At 53.4% G+C, this 24,042-nt stretch overlaps 4 protein-coding genes across 8 annotated transcripts in view; 2 read left to right on the forward strand and 2 right to left on the reverse strand.

Moving 5' to 3' along the window:
• Ranbp3 (RAN binding protein 3) overlaps window positions 1-960 on the forward strand; it is a 35,970-nt gene extending 35,010 nt beyond the window's left edge. For both annotated transcript variants that reach the window (XM_034497062.1, XM_034497060.2), the window contains one exon: window positions 38-960. In XM_034497062.1, coding sequence (XP_034352953.1) covers window positions 38-81 — 44 coding nt within the window. In that variant the 3' untranslated portion in view covers window positions 82-960. The remainder of the gene's footprint in view (window positions 1-37) is intronic.
• Window positions 888-2,733, reverse strand: Caps (calcyphosine). The gene is made up of 5 exons (XM_034497063.2): window positions 2,167-2,733; window positions 1,965-2,066; window positions 1,709-1,886; window positions 1,421-1,627; window positions 888-1,346 (listed from the first exon to the last, which is right to left on the reverse strand). Exons 2-5 carry the CDS (start codon window positions 2,045-2,047, stop codon window positions 1,242-1,244), a joined length of 573 nt encoding a protein of 190 aa, XP_034352954.2. The 5' UTR covers window positions 2,048-2,066; window positions 2,167-2,733; the 3' UTR covers window positions 888-1,241.
• A 532-nt stretch (window positions 2,734-3,265) lies between these two features.
• Vmac (vimentin type intermediate filament associated coiled-coil protein) lies at window positions 3,266-7,093 on the reverse strand. Of its 4 annotated transcripts, XM_076932020.1 has the most exons (3): window positions 6,638-7,088; window positions 6,020-6,186; window positions 3,266-5,486 (listed from the first exon to the last, which is right to left on the reverse strand). In XM_076932020.1, the coding sequence occupies exons 1-3, from the start codon at window positions 6,728-6,730 to the stop codon at window positions 5,162-5,164; spliced, it is 585 nt and encodes a 194-aa protein (XP_076788135.1). In that variant the 5' UTR covers window positions 6,731-7,088; the 3' UTR covers window positions 3,266-5,161. The 4 variants fall into 4 exon arrangements, with proteins under 4 accessions (XP_076788135.1, XP_034352957.1, XP_076788136.1 ...); XM_034497066.2 differs by lacking the exon at window positions 6,020-6,186 and having other exon boundaries at window positions 6,800-7,093; XM_076932021.1 differs by lacking the exon at window positions 6,020-6,186 and having other exon boundaries at window positions 6,955-7,081.
• On the forward strand, window positions 7,092-11,179 carry Ndufa11 (NADH:ubiquinone oxidoreductase subunit A11). The gene is made up of 4 exons (XM_034497067.2): window positions 7,092-7,311; window positions 9,949-10,041; window positions 10,250-10,372; window positions 11,029-11,179. Exons 1-4 carry the CDS (start codon window positions 7,215-7,217, stop codon window positions 11,139-11,141), a joined length of 426 nt encoding a protein of 141 aa, XP_034352958.1. The 5' UTR covers window positions 7,092-7,214; the 3' UTR covers window positions 11,142-11,179.
• The last annotated feature ends 12,863 nt before the right edge of the window (window positions 11,180-24,042 follow it).

The raw sequence follows: 24,042 nt of genomic DNA on the forward strand, positions 1-24,042 counted from the left end.
CTATGTGCTGGGACTGAGAGACCTGTTCTCCCTATAGGCACAGGTGATGAAGGAGATGGCCAGGCTCCTGGGAGCACATAGCGGCGGAGTCACTGCACTAGGCTGCTGCTTTGTCGTCTGTCTGCTGCCCGTCCCTCCCCGCAGGCCGCGTCATGGTGGTGTCTATTGCCGGGGTGGCCACAGGCTGGATCCAAGTGTCCCCTCTGCAGCAGACGGGGACGCCAGGATGCGGCTTGGGACTCAGACCTCATCATATTGATGAGCAGAAAGAACGTTCCCCACCCTCCTCCGATCGAAATGGCACATTGACACTTGTCACAGCTTCGTGGTGACCATCCCTCCCTGGGCAGCGACAGTGAGAACTCTGGGCTCAGCATTCTGTTGAGTAACCTGCTACCTGCTCAGCTTTCCACTCTGCCAGGTTCACATGGCAGATGCCTCTTGTTCATTTCTGGTGGCTTGGCTCTTGAGGTCAGGGAGAAGCTACACATGGGCTGAGCTGACCTGATGCTCCTATAGGTGGTGCCCAGCCCCCACAGGGGTTCCCTAGGTTTGGGCCTAAGCAAAACCTGTCTGGACGAAGGTGATGGAACCAGGAGGGTTCCTGCCCTCTTGCCTGCCTACCCAAACCACCTGGGTCCCCCTTAACAGGTACCCAGCATAGCACAGCCCTGAGGTGACTGACCATCTAGGGCCCCTGAGAGGCAAATCTGAAAAGGGCCTGTCCCCGGGCAGAAGATGAAGCCCCCACCCATGGACTGTGTGGTTCCACCTCTGGCCAGGCCACTTCCGGGGAGCCAGCAAGGACACCAGAGGCTGCCTAGCAGATGGGTCACACTGCTTCCAGCCTTAGCCAGCCAGTGACAAGTGAATCCAGACGTCACCCATGTGTTTTGGAACATTTATGTAAGATTGTCATATGAAACGTATTTGAGAACTGCATTAAAACTTTTAACTAAAGCCCTAGACTCCTTTGCGCCTGGCAGCCAGTCAGGCTGGATTTGGCCGGGGGGGGGGGGGGGGGGGGGGAGGTGCTGATGGGGTCAGTAATCAATCCAGCCATTGCTAGGCTTGTGGGTGGCCCTGCAAGAGACCTGGTCCAGCTGGTTCTTCAGCCTCCATTCTCACACATCCCCCCTCCTTGTTGTGTCTAGTTGGGGCCCCCTGGGACAGTGGCGGCAGAGGGTGGCAGTCGGATCGAGGAACTAGACTAAGTGCAGTTGTTAGGCGGGTGAGGTAAGCTATGTCAGGCGCCAGGCACTGCTCACCATGGCCACAAACTCTGGGTCTGTATCCACTGAGGCGCTGAGTCCACTGTAGTAGTCTTGGAACTCCTCTAGTGTGACCTGTGGGTGGGCAGGCTGTGAGGGGGAGGGACCCAGGCCAAGGCCCTGCAGGGAGGCACCAGATAAACACACACCTGCCCATCCTTCTCAAAGGTGTCAAAGTTGTCGAGGAATTGTTGGAGGGCCTCATCCTCTGTCCACTCTCCACTGCACACCTTGGGGTGAGCCCGACCACTGTACACCCCTCTCAGGTCATCTACGGTCACCACACCATCCCCAGTCCGGTCCAGCTTGGCAAAGGCAGCTGCAATGACAGCTTCCCGAGTCTGGGACATGGGTGGCTATAGGAGGGGAACAAGTGACTGATGAGTGCTGGGATCAGCACCCCTCACCAGCCCTCCAGGCACTGAGGCCGGCCTTACCCGTAGTGCCCGTAGGAACTCCTCCAGGTCCAGGGTCCCACTGCCATCACAGTCCCAGCGCCTACATAATGCCTCTGCCTCTGCCTCGTCCATCTCCAGTCCCAGCTGTGCCAGGCCCTGCCTCAGCTCCTTTGCATCCAGGGACCGGCTGCCATCCTTGTCCAGGCGACGGAAAAACCTGGGAATCAAGAGAGTTAGATTGATGGGGACTACCCAGGCCAGAATCTGCTAGGGTTGCTTGGGGGTGAAGGCTCACCTGGCCAGTCCCTGGATGCCCAAGTCCCCTCGGGACAGACACTGGGCCCTCAGCTTCTCCATGATGGTGTTCACGGCGTCCATTATAGATACAAGTGAACAGCTGTGGTGGGACAGAATTCCCAATGAATTTCTGCACCCAGCCAGCCTGGCACAGCTCGGTGACACTGCACAACCCAAGCATAGCTCCCCATACCACTCACCTGGGCTGTCTGTATCTCTGAATCCTGTGGTGGAGCTCCAGGGAGGTCTGTGCGTCCTGCTTGGTACAGCTGTTGCTAGGCAGTATGGCTCTGGGGACTGGGAGGAGCCTGGCTGTAAACCCATGTCAAGCACATTAGCCAGCCAAGGGCAGGGTGAAGTGACTCCCAGACCCACTGTCCACACCTCTGGCCACAGTACTTTCAGGTTTGGCTGGAGAAAAAGCCTTGTTTCCTGTGCCACTCAGCCCCCACTGTCCCACTTTGGACTACATGGGGCAGCCTAGCCAAAAACTAAAAACTGGGGCCTGGTGGCATATGGCTATAATCTGAGCACTCAGATGGAGGGACAAGAGTTCCAAGCTATATGAAACTGCTTCAATGTCAAAAGAAAAATTATCCATGGGTTTGCAGGCCAACCAGCATCATGATTCAGTTAATGAGAAACTGAAGTGACATTTGCTATCCAAATAGATGACGGTCTGTTATGCCTAAATGTTGGGAGTAGAGGAAGATGGCTTGTTTTCAGATTTTGGTGCTGGCAATGGAACCCCGAGCCTTAGCATGCCAGGTGAGTGTCACTAAGCCACACCCGAGGCACCGGCTGCTTTTCTATAATGTAAAATATAATTACTCTTACAGTTGCTGCAGTGAACCCTTTCACAGTGCTGAGGTAGAAACCAGGGTCTCAACCCTTGGCAAGCTAGTCCAGCCTCTAAGCTACAGCCCAAACTATTCCAAGTCTTAACAATAAAATGCAATGCTAGGGGTGTCTTAGCATTACAGCCCCACCTAAGATACTCCAGTGAGGGGCCGGGGCCATGGCCAGGGGTGGAGCCCTGCCTACAATCCCCTAGTGAGGGACTGGGAAGCCTGGGAGGTGTAATTTTCAATATTCCTTTGTCCCCTGAATTGGAAGTAGCCTTGGTTGGGCTTGTATGCAAAGTAGTTTCTCTTCACTTCTTTGGGCTGCGCTTCCATTGTCTCTGGGAATAACTTGAACATGGAGGCTGTAGGGCAGCTAGTTCCAGCTCCCTCTGTAAAGTGTGTATGAAGCCTAGCAGCGCGCTACTCAACAGGGAAAAAAAGTAAGCGTCCAGGCTGAGAAACATCCAGTTTATTCTGGTGCAGACAAGCCCTAGCCTGCCTTCCCCTATACAAATTGCTCCCTTCTCCATCCCCAAGAAAAAGTGGGCCTGTCTCCCATGCTGAGGGTCCCTGTCAGACTCTGGGCAGACTGGATGGCTGGAAGCCCTTCTGACTGGAACAGCCTCTACCTTCTCTCTTGGTGGCTGCTCAAGGACAACTTCCCTGAGCACAGGACAAAACTCAACAGACACTACCTCTGGATGCAAGGGTTTGTGGGGACAAAGGCAATGTACCCTCACTGTGATCTAGGCCCTAGACAGCATAGAAACCAGGACTTAAAAAATAGATTCTCTTAGGGTATCAAAAGGAGACTTGCTACAAAAACACTGTTGTCCCTAGAAACCAGGAAGGGCTCATCAGCTTTCCAGGAGGCTCCTGGCTGAGGCAGGGCCTCCCGGGCTGTGCTAGGCACCGATGGAGACAGAAGACACAATTCCCTGCTTCATAGCCACTGCCTTCCCACTGGAAAGGTGGTCCCAGGATGGGGCTGTGGGTGGTACAAGCTTGTCATACTGGAGATGCTGAAGCAGGAGGATCAAAAGTTCAAAGCCGCCGGGCAGTGGTGGCGCACGCCTTTAATCCCAGCACTTGGGAGGCAGAGGCAGGCGGATTTCTGAGTTCGAGGCCAGCCTGGTCTACAGAGTGAGTTCCAGGACAGCCAGGGCTACACAGAGAAACCCTGTCTCGAAAAAAACCAAACCAAACCAAACCAGTTCAAAGCCAGCCTAAGCTATATGAAAAGTTTAGAGGCCACCCTGGGCTACACAAGACTAAGCTTCAAAAAAACCAATCACAGTACGAGGGAGGCAGTGACCAGCTGGCAGGAATTACTTCAGAGACGCCAGCTGGAAGGCCCCTCCAGAAGGGGGCATTTGAGGGAGACCTGAGTGTGGAGGAACAGAGTGTGTGACCAGGGAAAGACATCGAGGCAGAGGGAACAGATAGTGCAAAGGCTGAGGAACTCTTGGTTGTGGTGTCTCAACCCACCTGTTCTTCCTAGTAGGAAGGGTAGAGCTATGGGAGAGAGATCCAAGGTTAATGATTTGTCTTCTTACACAGAAGCAATGAAACATAAAACAAAGAGGAGATTCTGCTTGGGATGAAGAACGGTTCAGGAGGCACAAGAGTGAGTGAACTGAAAGGGATGGAGGGCTCCCGTCAGCAGGGCATGGTGGCAGTGAGTGAACTGAAAGGGATGGAGGGCTCCCGTCAGCAGGGCATGGTGGCAGTGAGTGAACTGAAAGGGATGGAGGGCTCCCGTCAGCAGGGCATGGTGGCAGTGAGTGAACTGAAAGGGATGGAGGGCTCCCGTCAGCAGGGCATGGTGGCTTACATCTATATTCAAGGTACGTGGAAGGATTCAAGGGTAGCCTGGGTTACAGAGAGAGACCCCATCTCAAGCAAAAATACAAATAAAGTCCCCACAGGTAGGACCTGTCAACCTAGCAGAGATCCACACCACACTCCTGAGACAGGAAGCACCAAACAGGAAACACCAAACAGGAAACAAACAGGACTTCAGACCTGGAGATGAGAGGTCAGTCCCCACCATCTCACTGATGCTGGGACGCCTGGCTCTGTGCTTTATGCGCACATGGTGGAGAATGTTCCACCCACTTGCCTTCTTTTGTTTTTGAAACTATTTAAAATCAGTGGAATGTAGTAGATACTCCAGCACTGGGGGAAACTGTTGTAAATGAGATCTTGACTTTTCACTTGTTTTGATGTTTAGCTAGGAACCTGGTCATGTCTAAAGACCCCTCTAGGACACTGGTGATGTCCAGGACTCTAAGCGTGGTGGAATCCCCAAGGGGCCTTGACCACACATTCTGAGATCTGTCCAGGCAGCTCACACTGTGGTCCCAAACACAGCACACTGCTGGTCATCCTGGCCCTCCTCTTCCCCCATGCTGTTGCCCAGAGGTGGGCCAGGCCCATCAGCAAGTAGCTGGGCTCCATGGCTGTGGATGGTTGGCAAGGGGCCCAGTTCCTCTGCCTCATCCAGGGTGGCCAGCAGTGCGGCCAGGGGTGGTCGCTGTCGAGTGATGTCCTGCAGCAGGTCAGCACGAGGCTGTAGCTGCTGGATCATCTGGTCCCTCTGGTCCACGGCGGCCTGTAGGCTTCGAACTGTCGCCTCAGAGCTCAGCAGCTGCTCTTGGAGGGCAGAAATCTCCCTGGTGAGAGAACCAAATAAGGTGGTTACCTACAGGGGGTAGGGGTGGGGGCATCAACCTGCTCTGGAACCCTCTGAGGCTTCCCATGTCTCCTCCTCCTCTGCTTCTGTGTGCTTGTATATGCATATGCGCACACATGCTACAGCAAACATGAAAGTCACAGTACAATTTGCAAGAGTTGGTTGGCTCCTTCTACCCCATGGAATCAAATTCTTTGTCATTCTTAGTGGCAAGTGAGTGTCTTTACACACAGAGCCACTGATGTCATTGGTAAAGCACCCTCAAGTCTCACAGTACTCTGCCTTGTGGAACAGCTGGCTTCATTTTAACAGCGCTCTCATGTAGCCCAGGATATACTCTTAACTCCCCATGTAGTCGAGGATGTCCCGAACGAACTCCTGATCCTCCAGTCTCAGCTTCCCCAGTGCTGTGATGCCGGGCATTTAGTGCTCTGGGGAATTTTTGCTCTCAGTTCCCAGCCCTTTCCACCCGCCTCCTTCGGGATGTCCGCTGGGCCTCCTCCGGGGCCTCACCGGTCCTTGGCGCGACCCAGCTCGTCTAGGGCCGCACGCAGCTGCTGGTCGTGGTAGGCCAGGCGCTCGGCCTGCGCACGCATCGTGCGCTCCGCCGCCAGCAGCCGCCTCTCCAGCTCCGCGGCGCGCCGGTGTACGGCCGCCAGGTGAGCGTTCGCCTCCCGGATCTGCAGAGGTGGCGGCGCAGACATGGCCCCGGGTCGCCGTGCAGGCTCCACCCCACCCTGCCAGGTCCCGCCCACAACGCAAAAAAGCCCCGCCTCCAAACCCGATTCCTGACGCTCTGCTCACAGGCTGCCGCTGCATTAATTTAAACCTTCTCAAGAGGTCCCGCCTACTCCAAAGTAACGTCAGAGAGACTCGCCCCCGGAGGAAGGCGCGTGCTTCCTCTCGGGCTCTCACTATTGGCCACGTTTCTACTAGGGGGCAGGCTTAAGTGCGGCCACGCCCCGTAGCCAATGCTTAGGTCCCTTTCAGGACCAGCTCCTGAGTCTGGCTACGCCTCCGAGTGCAGCGAAGACTTAGACCGGCGCAGAATGGGCCTGGTCTCCGTCAATTATAATCCTCACGCTACGATTGGTCCTCTTGCCCCGCCTGGCCACGCCCCCAAATAGTTACACGCGGTGCTGATTTCAGATGCGCAGGTACGGCCCCCCTACACAGCCCGGATCCCTGAGTAGCCAGCCACTTTTGCGCTATGTCCCGCCACATCACTGCAGCTCCCGGTAACTAGGTGGAGTTCCGCCTCGTGCTGTAATATCTGCACAGCGATTGTCCTACCTTCTGTCAAGTTCGAGCACTGACCCCGCCTGACAGTGTAATCGCCGTACCGCAGTGGTCGGTCAACCTGTCAATCAATCCCTTGGATGGACGATCAACATTCTCTGTACTAGGAACCTCGTCTTCGCTAGGGCTGGAGGCGTTTTTCTTCATACCTTCGGTTTACCTTCCCAGGAATGACGTCGCAGGTGTCTGTCCAGATTCACTTACGGACTGAGCACTACAGTTTTTTGCTACGTAAAATTTAAGACCTCCGTACAAACACGAGCAATGCGCATGCGCACACGCCATGTTTGTGTCCGCGGCGCTCAATAAAGTTGCGCGCTGAAAACCTCGCGAGAGTTAGCCTAGCCGGTTACCCTTCAGCTCGCCCAGACGCGGTAGGGTCCGCAGAGTGAGCGGGGTAGGCGCAGCCATGGCGAAGCGGTTCTTCGAATCCTACAATGAGGTCCCCGACGGCACCCACTGTCATCGCAAGACCTACATTACCACGGCCTTAGGCGGCCTTTGCGGTGAGCGCGGGCCCGAGGGCGGAGGCAGGCAACAAAAGTCAGAGGGCACGCGGAGGTCCCGGGGCGCCGGGGCGCGTGGCGGTAAAAGTGTCGGAGCTTGAGACTTTTGAGGGGCGTAGACCCGTCAGCCCCTAGGGGCTTTAAAGGTCATAGGTCAATATCGGCGAGCAAAAGCTGGAGAAAACGTGAAGGTCGTTTTAGCATCGTCGGGATTTTTTTAGGGTTAAGGGGTCATCGGGTCATTGGAGTTTTTGAGGTCCTGATTCTCCCATCTCCAGTCTGATCTGTAACTTCTGATCCTCCTGCTTCAGCTGCCCTAAAATGATTTAGTTTTTATTTTACGTTCATGGTGTTTTGCCTGTATGTCTTGTGTGTCCGATCCTCTGGAATTGGAGCTACAGAGAGTTGTGAGCTGCCCGAGTGGGTGCTGGGCATTGAACCCAGGTCATCTGGAAGAACTCTTCCATTTCTCCAGGACTGAGCCCGAGCCATGTCTCCAGCGCTATTTACTATTATTTTGAGACACGAGACACGATCTCCCTATGAAACCCAGGCTGGCTTGGAACTCCATGAACACCTAATTCTGGAAGGTTCCAAATAGGACACACTTGTTTGGAAGGTCAGATATCTTTTGGGGGATGCCGTGGGGTCATTTGGGACTCTTAAGGTGCCCGGCACCCCTGGTTTATTTACTGACTTAATGCTATCCCCCCAAGGCCTCAATCAGTCATGCATTTCCAGTGTGTCCATGGGTCTCACATTCATGAGTCTACCCAAAGCAAGTGCTGTAGGGGTCAGGTGATTGGGGGATTTTAAAATGGACAGAACAAGCCTGGTTGTGGTGGTACATGCCTTTGATCCCAGCACTCCGGACACAAGGCAGGCTGATCTCTGTGAGGCCAGCCTGGTCTACAGAGCAAAGTCCAGACAGCCAGGGCTACACAGAAAAACCCTGTCTCAAAAAAAAAAAAAAAAAAGAGGCAGAGAACATGGGTGTTGATTCAGAGGATGGGGGGGTGTGTGCTTTTGGGGTCAGGCTGGAATCTGTCTTGGGTAGATGTTGAGAGGAAGCGGAGTTGCAGAGGGAGGTGGTGGGCAGTTATGTCTAGTTTGAAAACTCTTCCTTGTATCCTACCTCCTCCGTCCCCAAGCTCCCAGCTTGGCTCCCCTAAGGGGGAAATTGCAGGAAGGCAGTGACCCTGCCTTTCCAGCAGGACCCAGCAACTTGGAGGCATGGTGGAACTCACAGTGAGGTCTTTGTGGTCCTCAGTGGAAGGATGGATGAGTGAATGAACGTGGCTTGTGGCACACAGTGAGTGAGTGAGTGAGTGAGTGAGTGGATGAATTTCTGCCCTGCCAGCTCAGCACTCCATTAGGAGTGGATGGCTCATGGGTGCAGCTGCTCCTGGAGGGTCCCATGCTGCAGGTGGTGCTGAGGCCTGCCTGTGTTTTTGCTGGGCCATGGGAGAATCCTCACAGGGGAGTAGTTAGAGGGTGGAGGGCAGTCGGTCTGGGTTCCGTGACCCCTGGCTTGTTAGTTGTGGTCACCAAAGTCACCCAGGGTTCCAGTGGCCTCACCAGTCCCAATCAAGATTCTCAGTGGCCCTGTGATCAAGTGAGTCCTGCTGGATCTGGGAAAGACATCCCAGCAACCCATTCTCACACCCTGTGTACACAGAAGCCACGCTGATGTTGAGGCAGAGGGATGGTTGGGCTGTGGAGGGAGCTACAAGGCCTTTGAGGCCTCCAGCTCAGCACCCAGCCTCATCTTTGAGGCCCCGCTAGGGTCTTCAGTCTGTGTTGAGACTGAACCTCAAGATCTGTACATGCTCAATGCTCAGATCAGAACTCTAGAGCTCACCAGGAAGGGGGTGTGTGTGTGACATCCCCTGAGGCTAGAGAAGGGTTGAGGGGCCAGACCCACTGCCCTATTATGACCAGCTATGCTGGGCCATCTCAGGCCAGTGGCTCTGCTTTTGTGGGCCGCTTCACCTCCCAGGAAAGGGAGTAACAGCAGAATTCATCCAGCCTGGAGGATGAGGGATAGTGTGGGCCTTGTTGCCCCTGTAGCACCCCGCGTCAGCTGTCCCAGAGAGCTGTGCACGGTGGAGTGGAGCTGCTTGTGCCTGGTCTGGCTTGATTATGGTGCCTGCCCTGCAGCCCACCAAGTCCTGGGCTCCTGGCTCAGCACCCACCTTGGCCTCGACTTGTTGTGTAAACCATGGTGTAAAATATAGTGTCAGGGAGTGGAGGAGATGGAAAAGCTGACTGGCGTGGCAGTGGGGTGAGCGTGGGAGGAATGGAGCCAGCCAGATGTAGGGACACGTCTGGGCCAAGCTGCCGGCACGTGGAAGGAAGGATTGGCATCCTGAGTCCAGTTACTGCCAAGTTGGATTAGGCCGAGGTCCCAGACCCTTGGAAAATATGGCCTTTGATGAGACCAGAGGAGGCACTGTGGCAGCTGCATATTGATGGCAGGAAGTCTGGGTCAAGTGTTGTGAACCATCATCAACCCAGCTATTGGGAAAGGCAAGAGCTGGCCCTAGGCTCTGGCCTGGCAGCTGTGGCCCTGGGTTCCCGTCCTGCTGTATCCTGGGAAGACATCCCAGCAACCTCTCCCCTCTCTCTCTCCTACAGGCATAATAGGCTCCACATACAGTATCATACACAACCCGGCAGATTCCGCCCTGGAAGCAGTGGCCAGAGTTGGCCGGTACACATTCACTGCAGGTGAGCTAGTGTCCTGCTGACAGTGACAGAGTCCATTCAGAGGTGACCGGAAGCACTGAGTGGGGTCCTAGGAGACTGACTACAAGACTGGCCAGGGGCTCAGAAGGGCAGAGGGTGGTGGCACCCAGCTTTATCTGCACAGGACAATCAGGTGCTAACTCCACACTGCCTCTGTTTTTCCACCTCCAACCCCCATTGCCTCTTACAGCTGCTGTTGGAGCGATGTTTGGCCTCACCACCTGTGTCAGTGCCCAGGTCCGAGAGAAGCCAGATGACCCCTTGAACTACTTCATTGGAGGCTGCGCAGGAGGCCTGACATTGGGAGCACGAAGTGAGTGGCCATCCCCTGGGACAATGTGTAGTCACTGATCACTGCAGCCCCTCCCTCCCTGTCCCACTCCTGCTGAAGGCAGTCATTACCTTCTCGACAGCAGTCCAGCCTGCCACGCTCTGTCTTGCCCTGCCACCTCTGTCAAACATAGTGAGAAGAGGCCTGTCCTGCAGTGGGCATCCCTACCTGTCCTTTCACCATTAATGTGAACTAATATGGGACTAATTGTGGGAACTAATGCAGCTGTCTCTGCCCACCAGGGGCCATGTGGGTCACCATGTGACCCACATCCTGACTCTGACTTAGACAGACTTAGCCCCAGCTGCCTTCCTCTCCCTCTTTGTAGTCCTGGGGGTCTGTGGACAGGAAAGCCATGCCAGCCCTCAGTTCAACTGTGGAAAAACAGTGGGAAAAGTCTTGAGCAGGGAAGTCAGGAGTCAGGGCTGACCACATCCATCCTCCCCACACAGTGTCTCTTGAGCTAAAGGATAGTTGGTGCAGGACAGCCTGGCCTCAGTTTCTCCATCTCCTTAACTCTATTGCTGGACTATTAGAGAGGTCCCTGAAGAAGTCTAGCTCCATCAGATCCCATCTCCCTGGGAGGCTCTTGGGTCACACCTGGAGCACCCCATGCCTGATGCTGTCCTTCTCCACAGCTCACAGCTATGGGACTGCAGCCATGGGCTGTGTCTACATGGGCACTGCGGCCGCCCTGTTCAAGATTGGCAAGCTGGAAGGCTGGGAGTTGTTTCCCACCCCCAAGGTGTGAGCCAAACCCCCATGGCAAATAAATGCTATATGTCCTGGTGTGCAGTGTCCTAAAGGCAGGCTTGCGGCATGAGACAGCCATGGGGGAGGGGCATAGCAGAAGGCAGATGAGGTGACAGAGGCCCAGGCCTGCACTTGTCACACAGTTTCACAGGCAATCAGGGGGAAGACCACATGCTCCTGCCCACCAGCCTGCTGTGGGCTGCCCAGAGACGGCTGACAGATACAACTCAGATCCCCATGGTCAGCCACCAGTGAATGGCAACCCGGCCACCCCCACGCGCAGGTTGTGGACTTCCCCTCCTGGGCCTATCCCCAAAGCCAACAGCTTCTGGAAAACACGCCTGGGCCACACACATCAGTTGCTCCAAGTTTCTGGGCAGTGGAGCAGAGAGCCCTGGACAGGCTGTCCTATCCTGCAGGCCTCTGCAAGCCCAGGGTCGAGGATGGAGCCTTTTCAGCCTAGCCAGGTGACACAGGGCCCAATCCCTGCCTTGTAGGATCCTTGCCTAGCAACTGACAGCCTTTGATTTAGGCGGCCCTGGAATGCTAGCGACGCCCAGCCCAGCACTGGCTGAGCTTCCTGGCAACCTTGGAGGAAGCAGTGGGCTCCAGCAGGCTTCAGGGCCATAAATCAAGGACTGGGTCCTGCTTGAGAAGCCTGGCTCATGAGGCCCCTGCTGGGCCCAAACACTCGTTGGTGGAGGGCCATATCATTTGCCCTCCTGGAAGATTAGACCTGGTCTGGGGCCCAACCTGGGTGGCATGTATCCCCCTGCCTCCCAGCAACCCATCCTTTGTAGTCCCAGGTGCTAGCTCAGGGTTAACCTTGAGGGCTGTTTGTTTGAGCTAGACTTGGGGCTCTCCAAGAAAGGAATAGGAAACCCCAAGAGGCACAGAAGGTACAGGGGCCCAAGCCCCGAGTGCTGGAGTTCAGATGCTTTGAGTCCTGGACTCTTGCCTGTGTCCCTCAACACAGGCACCAAGCCTCAGCTCTGCCCAGGAAATGGGAAGAATGGCTTCTCTCTGGTCATCACAACAGGTCCCTCCCAGTTGGGCCTTGTGTATCTAGTCCTGGTTCTGACTGTGTCCCCATAAAAGTTAGAATGGACTGGGGTAGCTGCTCAGGAATGCAGTCCTGTAACTACGTCAGGCCTCCATCTCCTTTCCCATTCACCCAACCTGAGGGACAGAAGGAGCTCCAGCAGGGCCTGGCATGGTGCTGCCTTGCTCACTGGTTACCACCATGTCTTTGTCTTCCATGGGGCTGAGAAGGAACATTCACAGCTGACAACATTCTGCTTCTTGCCCCCTTGCCTTTCAGGGTGCCACTGGCTCTGCACATAGCCCACCCAGCCTTTTCTGGGCCAGCTGCCAGGGCTAGAGTGGCCTGCTAGCCCCCTCCCCCCAGCCCCTGCATCCAGACCCCCAGAAAGGGGCAGGATGGGGTGGCTGCTCACCAGGCTCCAGGGAGCCCCAAACCCAGGCCCCATTGGCTATAAACATTTACTAGCCAGAGAGGGGCTGACGTCACCTCCACACAGAGGCCCCCATCTGGAATGTCCCGGCAGCCTTCTGTATGGAGCAGTGGGACCATCATGGCAACACAGGTCCAGTCTGGCTCCCTGAAGGCCTACAAGAGAACCTAACAGGGAGGGGTGTCAGCAGAGACAAGATGTCCTTGGTCCAGAGCAGATGCTGGTGATGATAGGCATTCCCTTTTCTAGAGCCCATCCCTACACAAGCTACGAGAACCCTGGCTTGGCCACAAGTGGCCCATGGGGTCTCAGCTGGTGAACAAAAGTGTCAACAGGAGTCCTACCTCTTGCCTCCATCTACCTCGGGGCCAAGGCTCAAGTTCTTTCTGCTCCAGCCACATAGACCTCCTCTATGCTCCAGCACACCAAGCCCCTCTATGCTCCAGCACACCAAGCCCCTCTATGCTCCAGCACACCAAGCCCCTCTATGCTCCAGCACACCAAGCCCCTCTATGCTCCAGCACACCAGGCCCCTCTATGCTCCAGCACACCAAGCCCCTCTATGCTCCAGCACACCAGGCCCGTCCTGCCCTAGGCTCTGCACACAGGCGTCCCTGCCGCCGCCTGAAGGACTCTTCCTACTTGGTGTCTACAGCTTTTGCATATCTCCTGTGGTTCTCAACTGAAGCACACACACCCCATCCTGACAGGCAGCTGCACCGTGTTGTCATGTCATCTCGTGTTGTGTTATCTCGTCCTGTGTGTCCCTGTGTGAAGCTGGGCTAGGTTTTGGCTGCTACACCCCTCGTCCCATCTCAGCAAAGTTCAAATAATTATACATGAAATTACCGTCTGAGAGAGGCCTCTGGTTAGGCACTGGCCACTGAGGCCTGAGCTAGCAACCCAGGTTCAATTTCTGAAATCTACACAGTGGAAACAGAGAACAGACTCCTGGATTGTCCTCTGACTTTGGCACAGAGTACACAAATAAATGTGAGTCTGGCTTCTGCTGAAGAGCGGCCTAGCCAGGACAGCCAGGGATCTTGGGTCAAGCCTAAGCTAAGGTGTATTTACCACAGGACAAGGTAAGTTGGGGTGGGAGCTGTTCAGGCAGACTCTCAGAGCATGCCTAGGCCACAGGGGGCCTGGGTGGGGCACTCTTGCCATCCCAATACTAGAGGTGGAGTCAGGAGAATCTTCTGTCACAGTGAGTTTCAGACTAGCCTGGGCTACAGAAAACCCCGTTTTGAAGAAAGTCAAATGAAAAACTTTCTGTCTTAGTAAAGCCCTCTCCCAGGGGCAGCACTGGCCCACCAACCAGGGGGAAACTGAGGCGCACACACAGCCTTCTACTCCTGGGTCCTAGAAGCAAGCCCCCTTCCCCTACCCCTGTTAGCACACACAGGCCCCTCACAGCCTGCCAGGGCCCTGAGGCTTTCCAGAAGTGCTGGGTGGGTGGTCACTGCCTCCCTCATCTCTGGAAGGCCCTGTAGGTCCTAATCCTGAGCAGGGAAGGTGTGAGCCAGGTCGTGGGTGGGGAGGAAGGGGGGTTGGGGGTATCCCACCCACACACGCATGGAATGGGCCACAGCTGCCAGGACCTGGCTGGAAACTTGCAGGTCCACTCATTAAAGAAATCGCTTTGTCTTTATATGTCTAAAATACACTTTTACGGTGTGTCTGTTTCAATAGGTAAAACACACTTGGGTTGCCCTGAAGGTTCCAGAGGCTGTTGAGAATGAGTCTTAGCCACTCCCACCTGGTGTCCCCTTTCTCCTGCCAGCAGGCCTCCTGTCTTTGTGCTTCTTTTCTCCTCAGGGCTCTGCTGGCCTCGTCTCTTCTCTAACTGCAGCTCAGATCCTATCCTGGCATTTGGAGAGCTGTCTGCTCTTTTTAATGGCAGTATAATATTTTAGCCCTCTTGAGAATGCCACTCCCCACTCTTCATTAAAGCCCACTCCTGGGGGAGCCTGCCCTGTACCCACAGGCTATAAAGTGCTAATTAGTGAACAATTTTCAATTTATAGAAAAACCGAGCCTGAAGGACAGAGTCCCATAAACCACCATTGTTATTCCTTTGTTCACACAGGTCCCAGACTTGTACAAACAGGGACGTTTGTTGCTACTGATAGGTACTATCAATACCTGTTAGAAACCAAGGCTTGGTAGACCCCAGAGTCTCTAAGTGTGAAAAAGGACCAGTCTACTGCTCTAGGATGGTGGGAAATTTTCCTTACCCTAAAATCCTCCATGTTTCACCTCTGCACTTCTCTCCCCTGTAGCTCAAGGACCACCAACTTTCCAAAGTGGCTCCTTACACTCAGTCATGTCCATTTGAAGGACTTTTCTAGTCTTCATGCCCACTGGCCCCTTGTGTAAAGCGGCACACTACCCATTTTCTAGATGTACTGCATATTGTTCCCTTCACCAAGGACGGACTGCGGACACTCACTGCCCTGTTCCTGCCACTGCTCCTGAGATACGGTCTCACTGTATGGCCCAAAAGTCATCCTTCTCCGGCTCCACCTCCATAGCCTGCTGGCTTCCAAATCACAGAGATCACATTAATAGTTCAACAAACAGATACGTGTGGGCTTAGATAGACACAAGTTTTTATCTTCTTTGGGTAAATACTGAGAATGTGACAGTGGGATCCTGTGGTCAGAGCAAATTAGCTTTGTGGGAAATTACCACCGCCCTTGGCCTTACTGTTATATCCAGACATCCATGGAGGAGAGGAAAGGCAAGCAGCAGCATGGGGATTGATTTAAGGGCAGGAGGCCGAAAGGCTAGTTCAGGAGAACCCAGGGAGCTGAGTCTCTTTCAAGTCCCCAGCACAGCTGGGAAGATCCAAATGTCCTGGCTGTCACATGTGCAGCCTCACTCAGCCCCCACAGAGGCCCCCTTGGCAGTTAGAGATCCAGGACCTGTTTCCCATCTACATGGTCCGGGGATAGCCACAGGCTGTCTCTGGCCTCTCCTCTCGAAACAGTAGAAGAAACTGGATGTGAGTGTGGGGAGCAGGGTATGGATACTTCCTGTCTCAGGCCGGTCCTTTGAGGGCTCCCTTCCTAGCCTGTGCTCATTTCTTCTGACTCCCATTATCCAGCCACCAGCTGTAGGAGTGGGTGCCCCTCCTACCCGCACCGTCCTGACCCTCACCATCCTGCCTTCCCACCCTGCCCCCACTAAGAATAAATCACCAGCAATGTGGAACGGACTGACAGGCAGGGTTGGGGGGGGATGGAAAGGAGGAGAGGTGGCCTGCTGTCCCCTCCTACGCAGCTGGTCTCTGACACCTGACACCTGGAAAGACCATCAGTAGTCACCTGACTGACACCAAGGAGGCCTTTTTGAATGGCCCTCATTAAACACCCTTGAGGCCTGCTTTTCTGTTTTGAGACAGCCTCTTGCCACGCAGTGGCCCAGGGACTCATAATCCTGCCTCACTCAACCTCTTATTGGGATGACAGGTATTTGCCTCTAAAGCCAACTTGGACCTTTTTCTAAGGCTGGATGGCTCTGGGGAGCTGCAGCTGCCTGAGTTGAAGTGCAGGAGGAACCACAGAAGGTGAGAAATCGGAGAGGGAGTCTCCTAGCAGGGCGAGCTTGTGCTTGAGCTTGTGCTTGTTCCAACTGTCTGCGGGAGGTAGGGACTCCTGGTGACCCAGAGTGACTGGGAACTTAAGCAAACTGAAGCAGATGTCCTTGATGACCTGTCAATGGTGCAGGGCTAACTCCAGATCCTTCTCCAGGCGACCTTCAACTGAACCACTGGGATCAAAATTTGGGGACTCTGACAGAACTGAAGAGGTGAAGACACCTCTTGGGAATTTGCCTAGAAAAAAACAGCTGCTTAAAGTTCAGAGGTGGAACCCCGTCTAGAATCCCCCAGTGAGGGGCTAGGAGCGTGGTCAGTGTGGAGCCCTGAATGAGCCCTGGTTCCTTAGTGCATCAGCAGAGAGAAGTACCTCTTAGCTCCCAGTCAAGTCCCCGAGCAAGGCGAAGGCCCTGCGCCTCTCCCCAGTTAACATTACTCTGGTTCTTCAGCCTTCAGGGAGCTGTCAAAAACGATGCTGTCATCCATGGGCCCTGCATTGAATTTGGATTTTACCACTCTGTGGGCCCTGTGACTGTGAGCTCATGTTACCATGCCTCAGTTTCTCTGTCTGTCAAATGGAAATAATAGGCCAGCAATAGCTATGCGGACACCCTGGTGGCTCGCTGGAGCAACCGCTCTGATTTATGCCTCCTGTCTGGCCCACCATACTTGGGGGCCCCGCCAGGCTCCAGCCTTCCTCCTGGCCGCCGGGGAGGGGCTGAGCGGGAAACAGGCTAATTTTAGTTCTGATGACACCCCCCTGGCTGCCAGCCCTGTGCAAACATCCCCAGTCAAGCTGGAGGTTCAAAGCGTCCCCCACCCCCAGCCCGCTGCGGAAAGATGCTGTTTATTCATTCTTGTTGGCCCAGCAGCCCCAGCCTGCCTGTGCCTGCCACCCAGGACTCTGTCCAGAGCCAGTGTCACCCCACCCGTGTCACCCTGGAAGCCCCAGCTCACCTGAGGCCTCTCCAAAGCCAGTGGGGGGCCAAGGGCTCCTAGGGCCCAGCGGGGGGTCTCTCTGGGAGCCCAGGCCCCAGAGTCTGTCCAAGCCCATTCAGACACCGCCTCTTCTAGGACCTGGGGATCTAGGTTGTGCTCCACAGGTCTGAGGGTAGAGTCTGTCAAGGTGGGGAGGTTTGGGAATCAAACTTAGGATGCCCATTCATTCATTCATTCATTCATTCAATTTATTGAGCTTCCATTCCTTTGTCTGACAGTGAGGAAACTATCAGAGACAAAGAAGCTGGTGATACGGGTAAGCCAGGGTAAATGATGCAAGGATGGCCACACAGGATGTTGCTCTGAGGAGGAGCAGGCACGCTAGGGAGTGGGAGATGATAATTTCCCCGAGTGAGGCAGGCAGGTCTCATATAGTCCAGGCTGTGGCCTCCAGCTTGCTCTGTAGCTGAGGGTGGAACCTGGGCCCCATGCATGCTGGGTGAGTCCTCTACCCCCTGAGTCACAGCCCCTGCAGAAATATGAGGCACCACTCCACATGGGCACAGGTTCTGGGGTCAGAACAGTGAAGAAGCAGAGGGTCCTGGGAGCGTGAGAGGCAGATTGGCATTATACCGAATTCTCCTCCTATTCGGACATTAAAGTTTCTGGAATTGTCACCACGCTGATTTAGGAGGTAACAGGTCTGAAGACTGCAGCCCAGCTGCTGAAAGTCTCAGTAGCTGGCAGGTGGATTCCAGCTGTAACTGAGAGCTTCCGGAACATTCTGAGAGTCCAGGGAGGGTGAAATTATGGCTCTCTAGAGAATGTTAATGGGATGGCAGGGCGGATGGGGACAGATTCCAGAATGTCTTCAGCACGTGGCGTCTCCATACGCTCCCTGTGGCGCTGGGCCTGTTGCCCAGGTTGTTGACATTCCTAGCTTTTTTTTTTTCCTTATCCTAGGGTGGGACAGGTGTCCTAGAAAAAGAAAGTCCCCCAAATAAAAGCCCTAAAAAACCTTATGATTTTAACCTCTTCCTTACAGCCTCACTGTTTTCCTTCTGGCAAAATTCTTAGCTTTTTTCCCCTCCCTCCCTCCCTCTTTCCCTTCTTCCCTCCCTCCCTCCCTCCTTCCCTCCCTCCCTCCCTCCCTCCCTTTCTCCCTTTCTTTCTTTCTTTCTTTCTTCCTTTTTTTTTTTTTTTTAAACTTTTCAAACCACCACACCTCTACTCCTCAAGACATGCCTGAGAGAAAGGCCCCTTTGTTCCTGGCCCTGCATGGTCTCTGGAATTTTCTCTGCCTCCAGCTGCCCTGCACCTACAAGGTCTTGTTTCCTTGCACACTATTTGGCAAGGGGCTCTTTTTCTTTTCTTTTTAAATTTCTTCCCTCTACTTGACAAAAGATGGCCTGGTGACATTTATTTCCAGAAATTGGAAATTAAGCACGCCTGGCCCACCTTTTCGCCCACCACCAGCTGAAACTTACGCTGCATGAACCTGGCAAGTTTGGAGTGCCAGGGCAGGCAGACCCCGACGTGTCAGGGCCCCCAGGGTGAGGACAGTCCGGGGGCGGGCAACAAGGGGGCTGCCAGGTTTCTGTCACATTGAGTTTCCCTGACTCTAGCTGGATTTCATTGCTGTCAACACTGGGGGGATGGGAGGCAGGGAGATGCCGAGTCATTCATTCATTCATTCATTCATTTTAGGGTCTCTCTACATAGTCTTGGCTGTTCTGGAACTCATTCTATAGACCAAGCTGGCCTCAAATTCATGGAGATTCCCCGGCCTCCTTACTGCTGGGATTAAAGATGTGTGCCCCACACCAGTCCAGGCCAAGTTCTTAACAATCAGGAGGAGGATACTGAGGCCCAGGCTTGGGATGATGTGTTTTCCAGCTCTTGTTCACAATCCTATAGGAACATAAAATCCCTTGAGGTTCCTGGATGGATGTCACAGAGCCTCCCATCCTCACAGATGGCGCTGCTGCTGTGAGGGTCCATGATTCTCTGAAGACTGGACTCAAACAGTGTGTAAACGCAAAGAGTGTTTTATTCTGAAGAAGTAGCACATGGTGGGGTCTCCCTATTACCAAGCTAGACACCCAGGTGAGCTAGACAGCCCAAGTTGAAGCACAATAGGGGGTTGCAGGGTAGGGGGGGGCTTTGTTCTGTTCTATCTCTAGTCAAATGCAGTAGTGAGAAGGGGGAAAGTATAGAACAGGAGTTTCTCTGTAACTGTGAACAATAATCAATTGAGATAACCTTGGGACCAGCTTGTCTCACCACTTGCAGCACTAGTAAGGCTAGAGTCCTCCCCAGCCGAGGCTGGAACCTCCCCAACCACACACAGTTTCCAGAGAATGGTCTATACCCCAAACAAGAGGCCTGAGGTCAGATAGATCCAGATTTTAGCACAGACCCATCTGCTGCAGGTGGGTTAGGACTGTAAATGAGGGTTTCTGAGATGTTCTGGAAGTAGGGGCGCTACTCTTAAGAATGCTGAGGGAGCCAGGCAGTGGTCATCCCAGCACTTGGGAGGGAGAGGCACGTGGATCTCTGAGTTTGAGGCCAGCCTGGTCTACAAAGTGAGTTCCAGGACAACCAGGACTACACAGAGAAACCCTGTCTCAGAAAACAAACAGAAACAATGCATAGGAGGAGATGGAGATAGAGTGGGCAGCGGTGAATTCCAAGGCTCCTCTGAGCCTCTGTTTCCCCATCTTCACAGTGAGTACACAGGGAAGCCAGAGAGGTATGTTCCAGCTGGCCCAGGTGGGAAGATGCAAAGAGCCCTTAAAAGGCCACAGTGTGGGAGCCTGGGGTACTTCTGACAAAGCCATCAGTGACCCCAGGCCTGAGCTGCCCACATAGAACACCTGGCTCCTGTTGTGTGTTAAGGGACCCAGGAGGTCTCAATTGTAGCTTCTTTGAAGTATCAGGGAAAGAGTTGGTCCTGAGTCCATGGGAGATGGGCATGGAGCCCCCACCCTGAGTGATGTGGTGAATCGTTCCCCAGTCTGGGAGCAGGTCTCCTCTGTCATTGCAGCCTGTGGCCTCAGGAATGAAATCCCAACAGGCTTATAAGCTGGGGCTGAGAGAAGCAGTTTTAGGACCTAACAAGAGCCAAGACCCTCACCAGATGGGCAGATGGCCCTGAGCCTGGGGAAGGGATCTCCAGCCCCTGCCCCAACCCTAGACAATAGCATCCTTTACACAGAGAGGGTCAAAAAAAGCCTCAGGTCCCACAGCATTCTCAGAAGGAATGCTGGTCCCGCACTGGGCAGAGGTCCCCTGTCATCAAGGACTGGCCCTGAGGAGTCAGTGGCTGGTCCCTCTGCTCATTTCAGGGCTGGGCAGCCATGTTCAAGACCTTGTCTACTGCCGGGCGGTGATGGCGCACGCCTTTAATCCCAGCACTTGGGAGGCAGAGGCAGGCGGATTTCTTGAGTTCGAGGCTTCCTGGTCTACAGAGTGAGTTCCAGGACAGCCAGGACTACACAGAAAAACCCTGTCTCAAAAAACAAACAAACAAAAACAAAAAACAAAACAAACAAAAAAACCTTGTCTACTCTTTCCAGCCATGGAGCATGGTGGAAACCAGGAAGATCAGGTTGTCCAAACATTTCTGAAAAAGAAAGTGCTTGGGAAAGAGGTAGTTTGGAGGCATAAAAGCCAAGAGTGACTGAGGAAGTGGCTTGAAGAACGGACAGAGTTGTGGGGGCAGGGTACACAGGGAAGATGTTACTCTTGCAGTACTGCCTGCCATCAAAAGGCTGTGGGATGTCCAACACGAGGGCCTGAGTTTACATCTCCAGAACCTGTGGAAAGAGCTACACTTCCTGGTGTGTGCCTGTCCCCCAGCACTGGGAGGAGGAGAGAGGAGGATGCCTGGGATTTGTTGATCATACAGCCCATATGAACTGGTGAGCTCCAGGTCAGCGAGGGGCTTTCCTCAGAAAACAAGATTGAGAGCAAGGGAGACAGCTGAGGCTGACCTCTGTCCTACACAGACAGACACACACACACACACACACACACGGCTGTAGGCTCATTTCCAGCCATGCATTCACACACACATACTCATATGTACACAATACACACATATATGTACACAAGCATGCACATACATACACTCATGCACACACATACACAGGCATACACAATACATGGGCATGCACACAGGTGCACACACATGTGCACACGTGCATGCACACACTTGTATACACATACTCATGCATGCATATATACTTAAGCGCATACACAATGCATGCACTCAGACACACATGCACACACTCCTGAACACACTTATGAATGCACACACACATGTGCACACACAGGCCTACAGGTTCATTCTTAGTCCCCATGGAGAGATGGAATTCTCTGGGAGGGGTCAGAAGGAGCAGGATGGTACAGAAGTTCTGAATGATCTCTGAACCCCAACCCTCCCTCGTCTGCAGTTTTTTTTTGTTTGTTTGTTTTTCGAGACAGGGTTTCTCTGTGTAGCCCTGGCTGTCCTGGAACTCACTCTGTAGACCAGGCTGGCCTCGAACTCAGAAATCCTCCTGCAAAATGTTCCGGCCTTGGCCCGTATGGGGATCGAACCCGCAACCTTGGCTTTATTAGCACCACGCTCTAACCAACTGAGCTAACCGGTCAACTATCTTGTCTGCAGTTGAGATTCCAAGTTGGAGATCAGCTAGGACTTGGACTCAGCCCAGGGTCAGGTGCTAGAGACCAGCTCCAGCATGTCTTAAAGACCTGAGAAGGCCCCAAATAGCTCAAGCCTCTCTATTCACTTCATTTCAGTGTCATAAAGCATGTGATTTCAGTTTTATAATCTTCAAACATGTTCCAAGGAAGCAGATCACTTTTTTTTTTTTTTTTTTTTTTTGGTTTTTCGAGACAGGGTTTCTCTGTGTAGCCCTGGCTGTCCTGGAACTCACTCTGTAGACCAGGCTGGCCTCGAACTCAGAAATCCACCTGCCTCTGCCCAGGTGCTGGGATTAAAGGCAGGCACCACCACTGCCTGGCTAGTATCTTTGTTTTTGTCCTGTATAACCATGGCCATAATAAAAAGTTTACTACATTGACACAAGATCTGGTTGCCTGTTGACCATCCTTTTCTATTGTCTAAATCCTTGGGGTTTTGGTATTTACATAGATTGGTTCCTTGTTTCTGAACTCATATCGTCATGTTCATGTGTATTCGTTAATTTCCCTTGTCTATTCTCGCAAGGACTCCTCTCTGTACCTTTCTGAGAATAATTATGTAACCAGGGGAAACTGCTTAATTTATACTCTCTTCTTTATAAAACTTTCTCTAAGGGCTGGGCAGATGGCTCAGTGGTTAAGAGCACTGGCTGCTCTTCCAGAGATCCTGAGTTCAATTCCCAGCAACCACATGGTGGCTCACAACCATCTGTAATGGGATCTGATGCCCTCTTCTGGTGTGTTTGAATACAGCTACAGTGTACTCACATACATATAATAAATCTTAAAAGAAGAAGAAGAAGAAGAAGAAGAAGAAGAAGAAGAAGAAGAAGAAGAAGAAGAAGAAGACTTTCTCTAAGTTCCTAGTTGATTCAATAATCATTATTCAATTCTATCATACATTTTTTAATAAATCCACCTTAGAATTGTTAAGAAATTTCTACTGCTGGGCGGTGGTGGCACACGCCTTTAATCCCAGCACTTGGGAGGCAGAGGCAGGCAGATTTCTGAGTTCGAGGCCAGCCTGGTCTACAGAGTGAGTTCCAGGACAGCCAGGGCTACACAGAGAAACCCTGTCTCGAAAAACAAAACAAAACAAAAAAAAATTTCTACTCTGACATTACTGTACTCAATACAGAAAAAGTGATTTAAAAAAAAAAGCCACCAAGAGCATACAGTGTTATACTAGAGGAAAGAGTCCCAGCCAGTCCCAGGAAAGACAACCTAGGCTGCAGGTTCTGTCACACTAGTCTGTCATCCACAAAGCACTCAGATGCTACTACCTGGAACAAAGCCATGGTTTCCATAAAATGAGTCAAACCAGGATCAGGGCTCAGCCCTGGGGTCATAGGCTCAGCTGAGAATCAGGGATCAGCCCATGGTCACAGGCTTATGGTACTGGCCCTGGGAGCATCACCCTGTCACCGGCTTGATGATCTGACCTCTATCACCCCCACTGGGCTGCACCCAGAGGCCTCCAGCCTGCAGGAGCTTCAGCAGAGATGGGCTCAGGACTATGGAAAATCCCTGCCAGCCCCAGGGCTGCTGCTTCCCACTACAGCCCAGGCATGCTGATGGATGGATGCCTGTTGCTCCAGGGGCTGCAGGGGCCCTCACACCTGTGTGTTGATGTGTGATGAACCCCAGTGCCACCCCCACAATCCACATGGCCATGGGTCAAATGAGAGTGAGCCATGTCATGCCAGAAATGGGAGGAATACAGGAGTCTTGGGACCCCTCAGACTTCCACATACTACCCCCTTCCTCTGTGTCGTGGAAGGAAACGATGGTTCTACAAACACGAGTGAGTCCCCCATGCATCTACTTTGCTGGAACAGAGACTCAAGCCACAAGCCCACGTGCCCATCCCTCTACCTGATGCCTCTTTGGCTCCTGGTTGCCCTGTGCTCAAGGGTGACTTCGTGTGACCCCCTCTAGCCTCATTGTCAGCCGTCTTGGAGATGTGTATTTGTCACATACCCATAATTGCTGAAAGCACTCTGGACTTCCACTGCCTCACGGCCCTGGCACAAGCTCTCCAGCCTCCCTCTTTGTCATCTAGACAAGGGGCTAAGGAACCTTTAGTGCTCTAAGCTACACAGCCTCAGCCAAAGGCATAGGCGGAACCTTGAATTCAGGGCACTGTTCCTTCGGAGGCTGATACACGTGGCTGG

This window comes from Arvicanthis niloticus, chromosome 3 (genome assembly GCF_011762505.2).
Source record: "Arvicanthis niloticus isolate mArvNil1 chromosome 3, mArvNil1.pat.X, whole genome shotgun sequence".
In the NCBI taxonomy this organism is placed as follows: Eukaryota; Metazoa; Chordata; class Mammalia; order Rodentia; family Muridae; genus Arvicanthis; species Arvicanthis niloticus.

Bases quoted from the DNA above. Each gene is read 5' to 3' on its own strand.
- Caps (XM_034497063.2), bottom strand. From the start codon at position 2,047: ATGGACGCCGTGAACACCATCATGGAGAAGCTGAGGGCCCAGTGTCTG. The intron at 1,887-1,964 runs GTGAGCCTTCAC...CTTGATTCCCAG, and splicing joins GGCATCCAGGGACTGGCCAG to GTTTTTCCGTCGCCTGGACA. The intron at 1,628-1,708 runs GTAAGGCCGGCC...CCCCTCCTATAG, and splicing joins AGTTCCTACGGGCACTACGG to CCACCCATGTCCCAGACTCG.
- Vmac (XM_076932020.1), bottom strand. From the start codon at position 6,730: ATGTGGCGGGACATAGCGCAAAAGTGGCTGGCTACTCAGGGATCCGGG. The intron at 6,187-6,637 runs GTAACTATTTGG...CCACCTCTGCAG, and splicing joins ATCTGAAATCAGCACCGCGT to ATCCGGGAGGCGAACGCTCA. The intron at 5,487-6,019 runs GTGAGGCCCCGG...TTCTCTCACCAG, and splicing joins CTGGGTCGCGCCAAGGACCG to GGAGATTTCTGCCCTCCAAG.
- Ndufa11 (XM_034497067.2), top strand. From the start codon at position 7,215: ATGGCGAAGCGGTTCTTCGAATCCTACAATGAGGTCCCCGACGGCACC. The intron at 7,312-9,948 runs GTGAGCGCGGGC...TCTCTCCTACAG, and splicing joins GGCCTTAGGCGGCCTTTGCG to GCATAATAGGCTCCACATAC. The intron at 10,373-11,028 runs GTGAGTGGCCAT...CCTTCTCCACAG, and splicing joins CCTGACATTGGGAGCACGAA to CTCACAGCTATGGGACTGCA.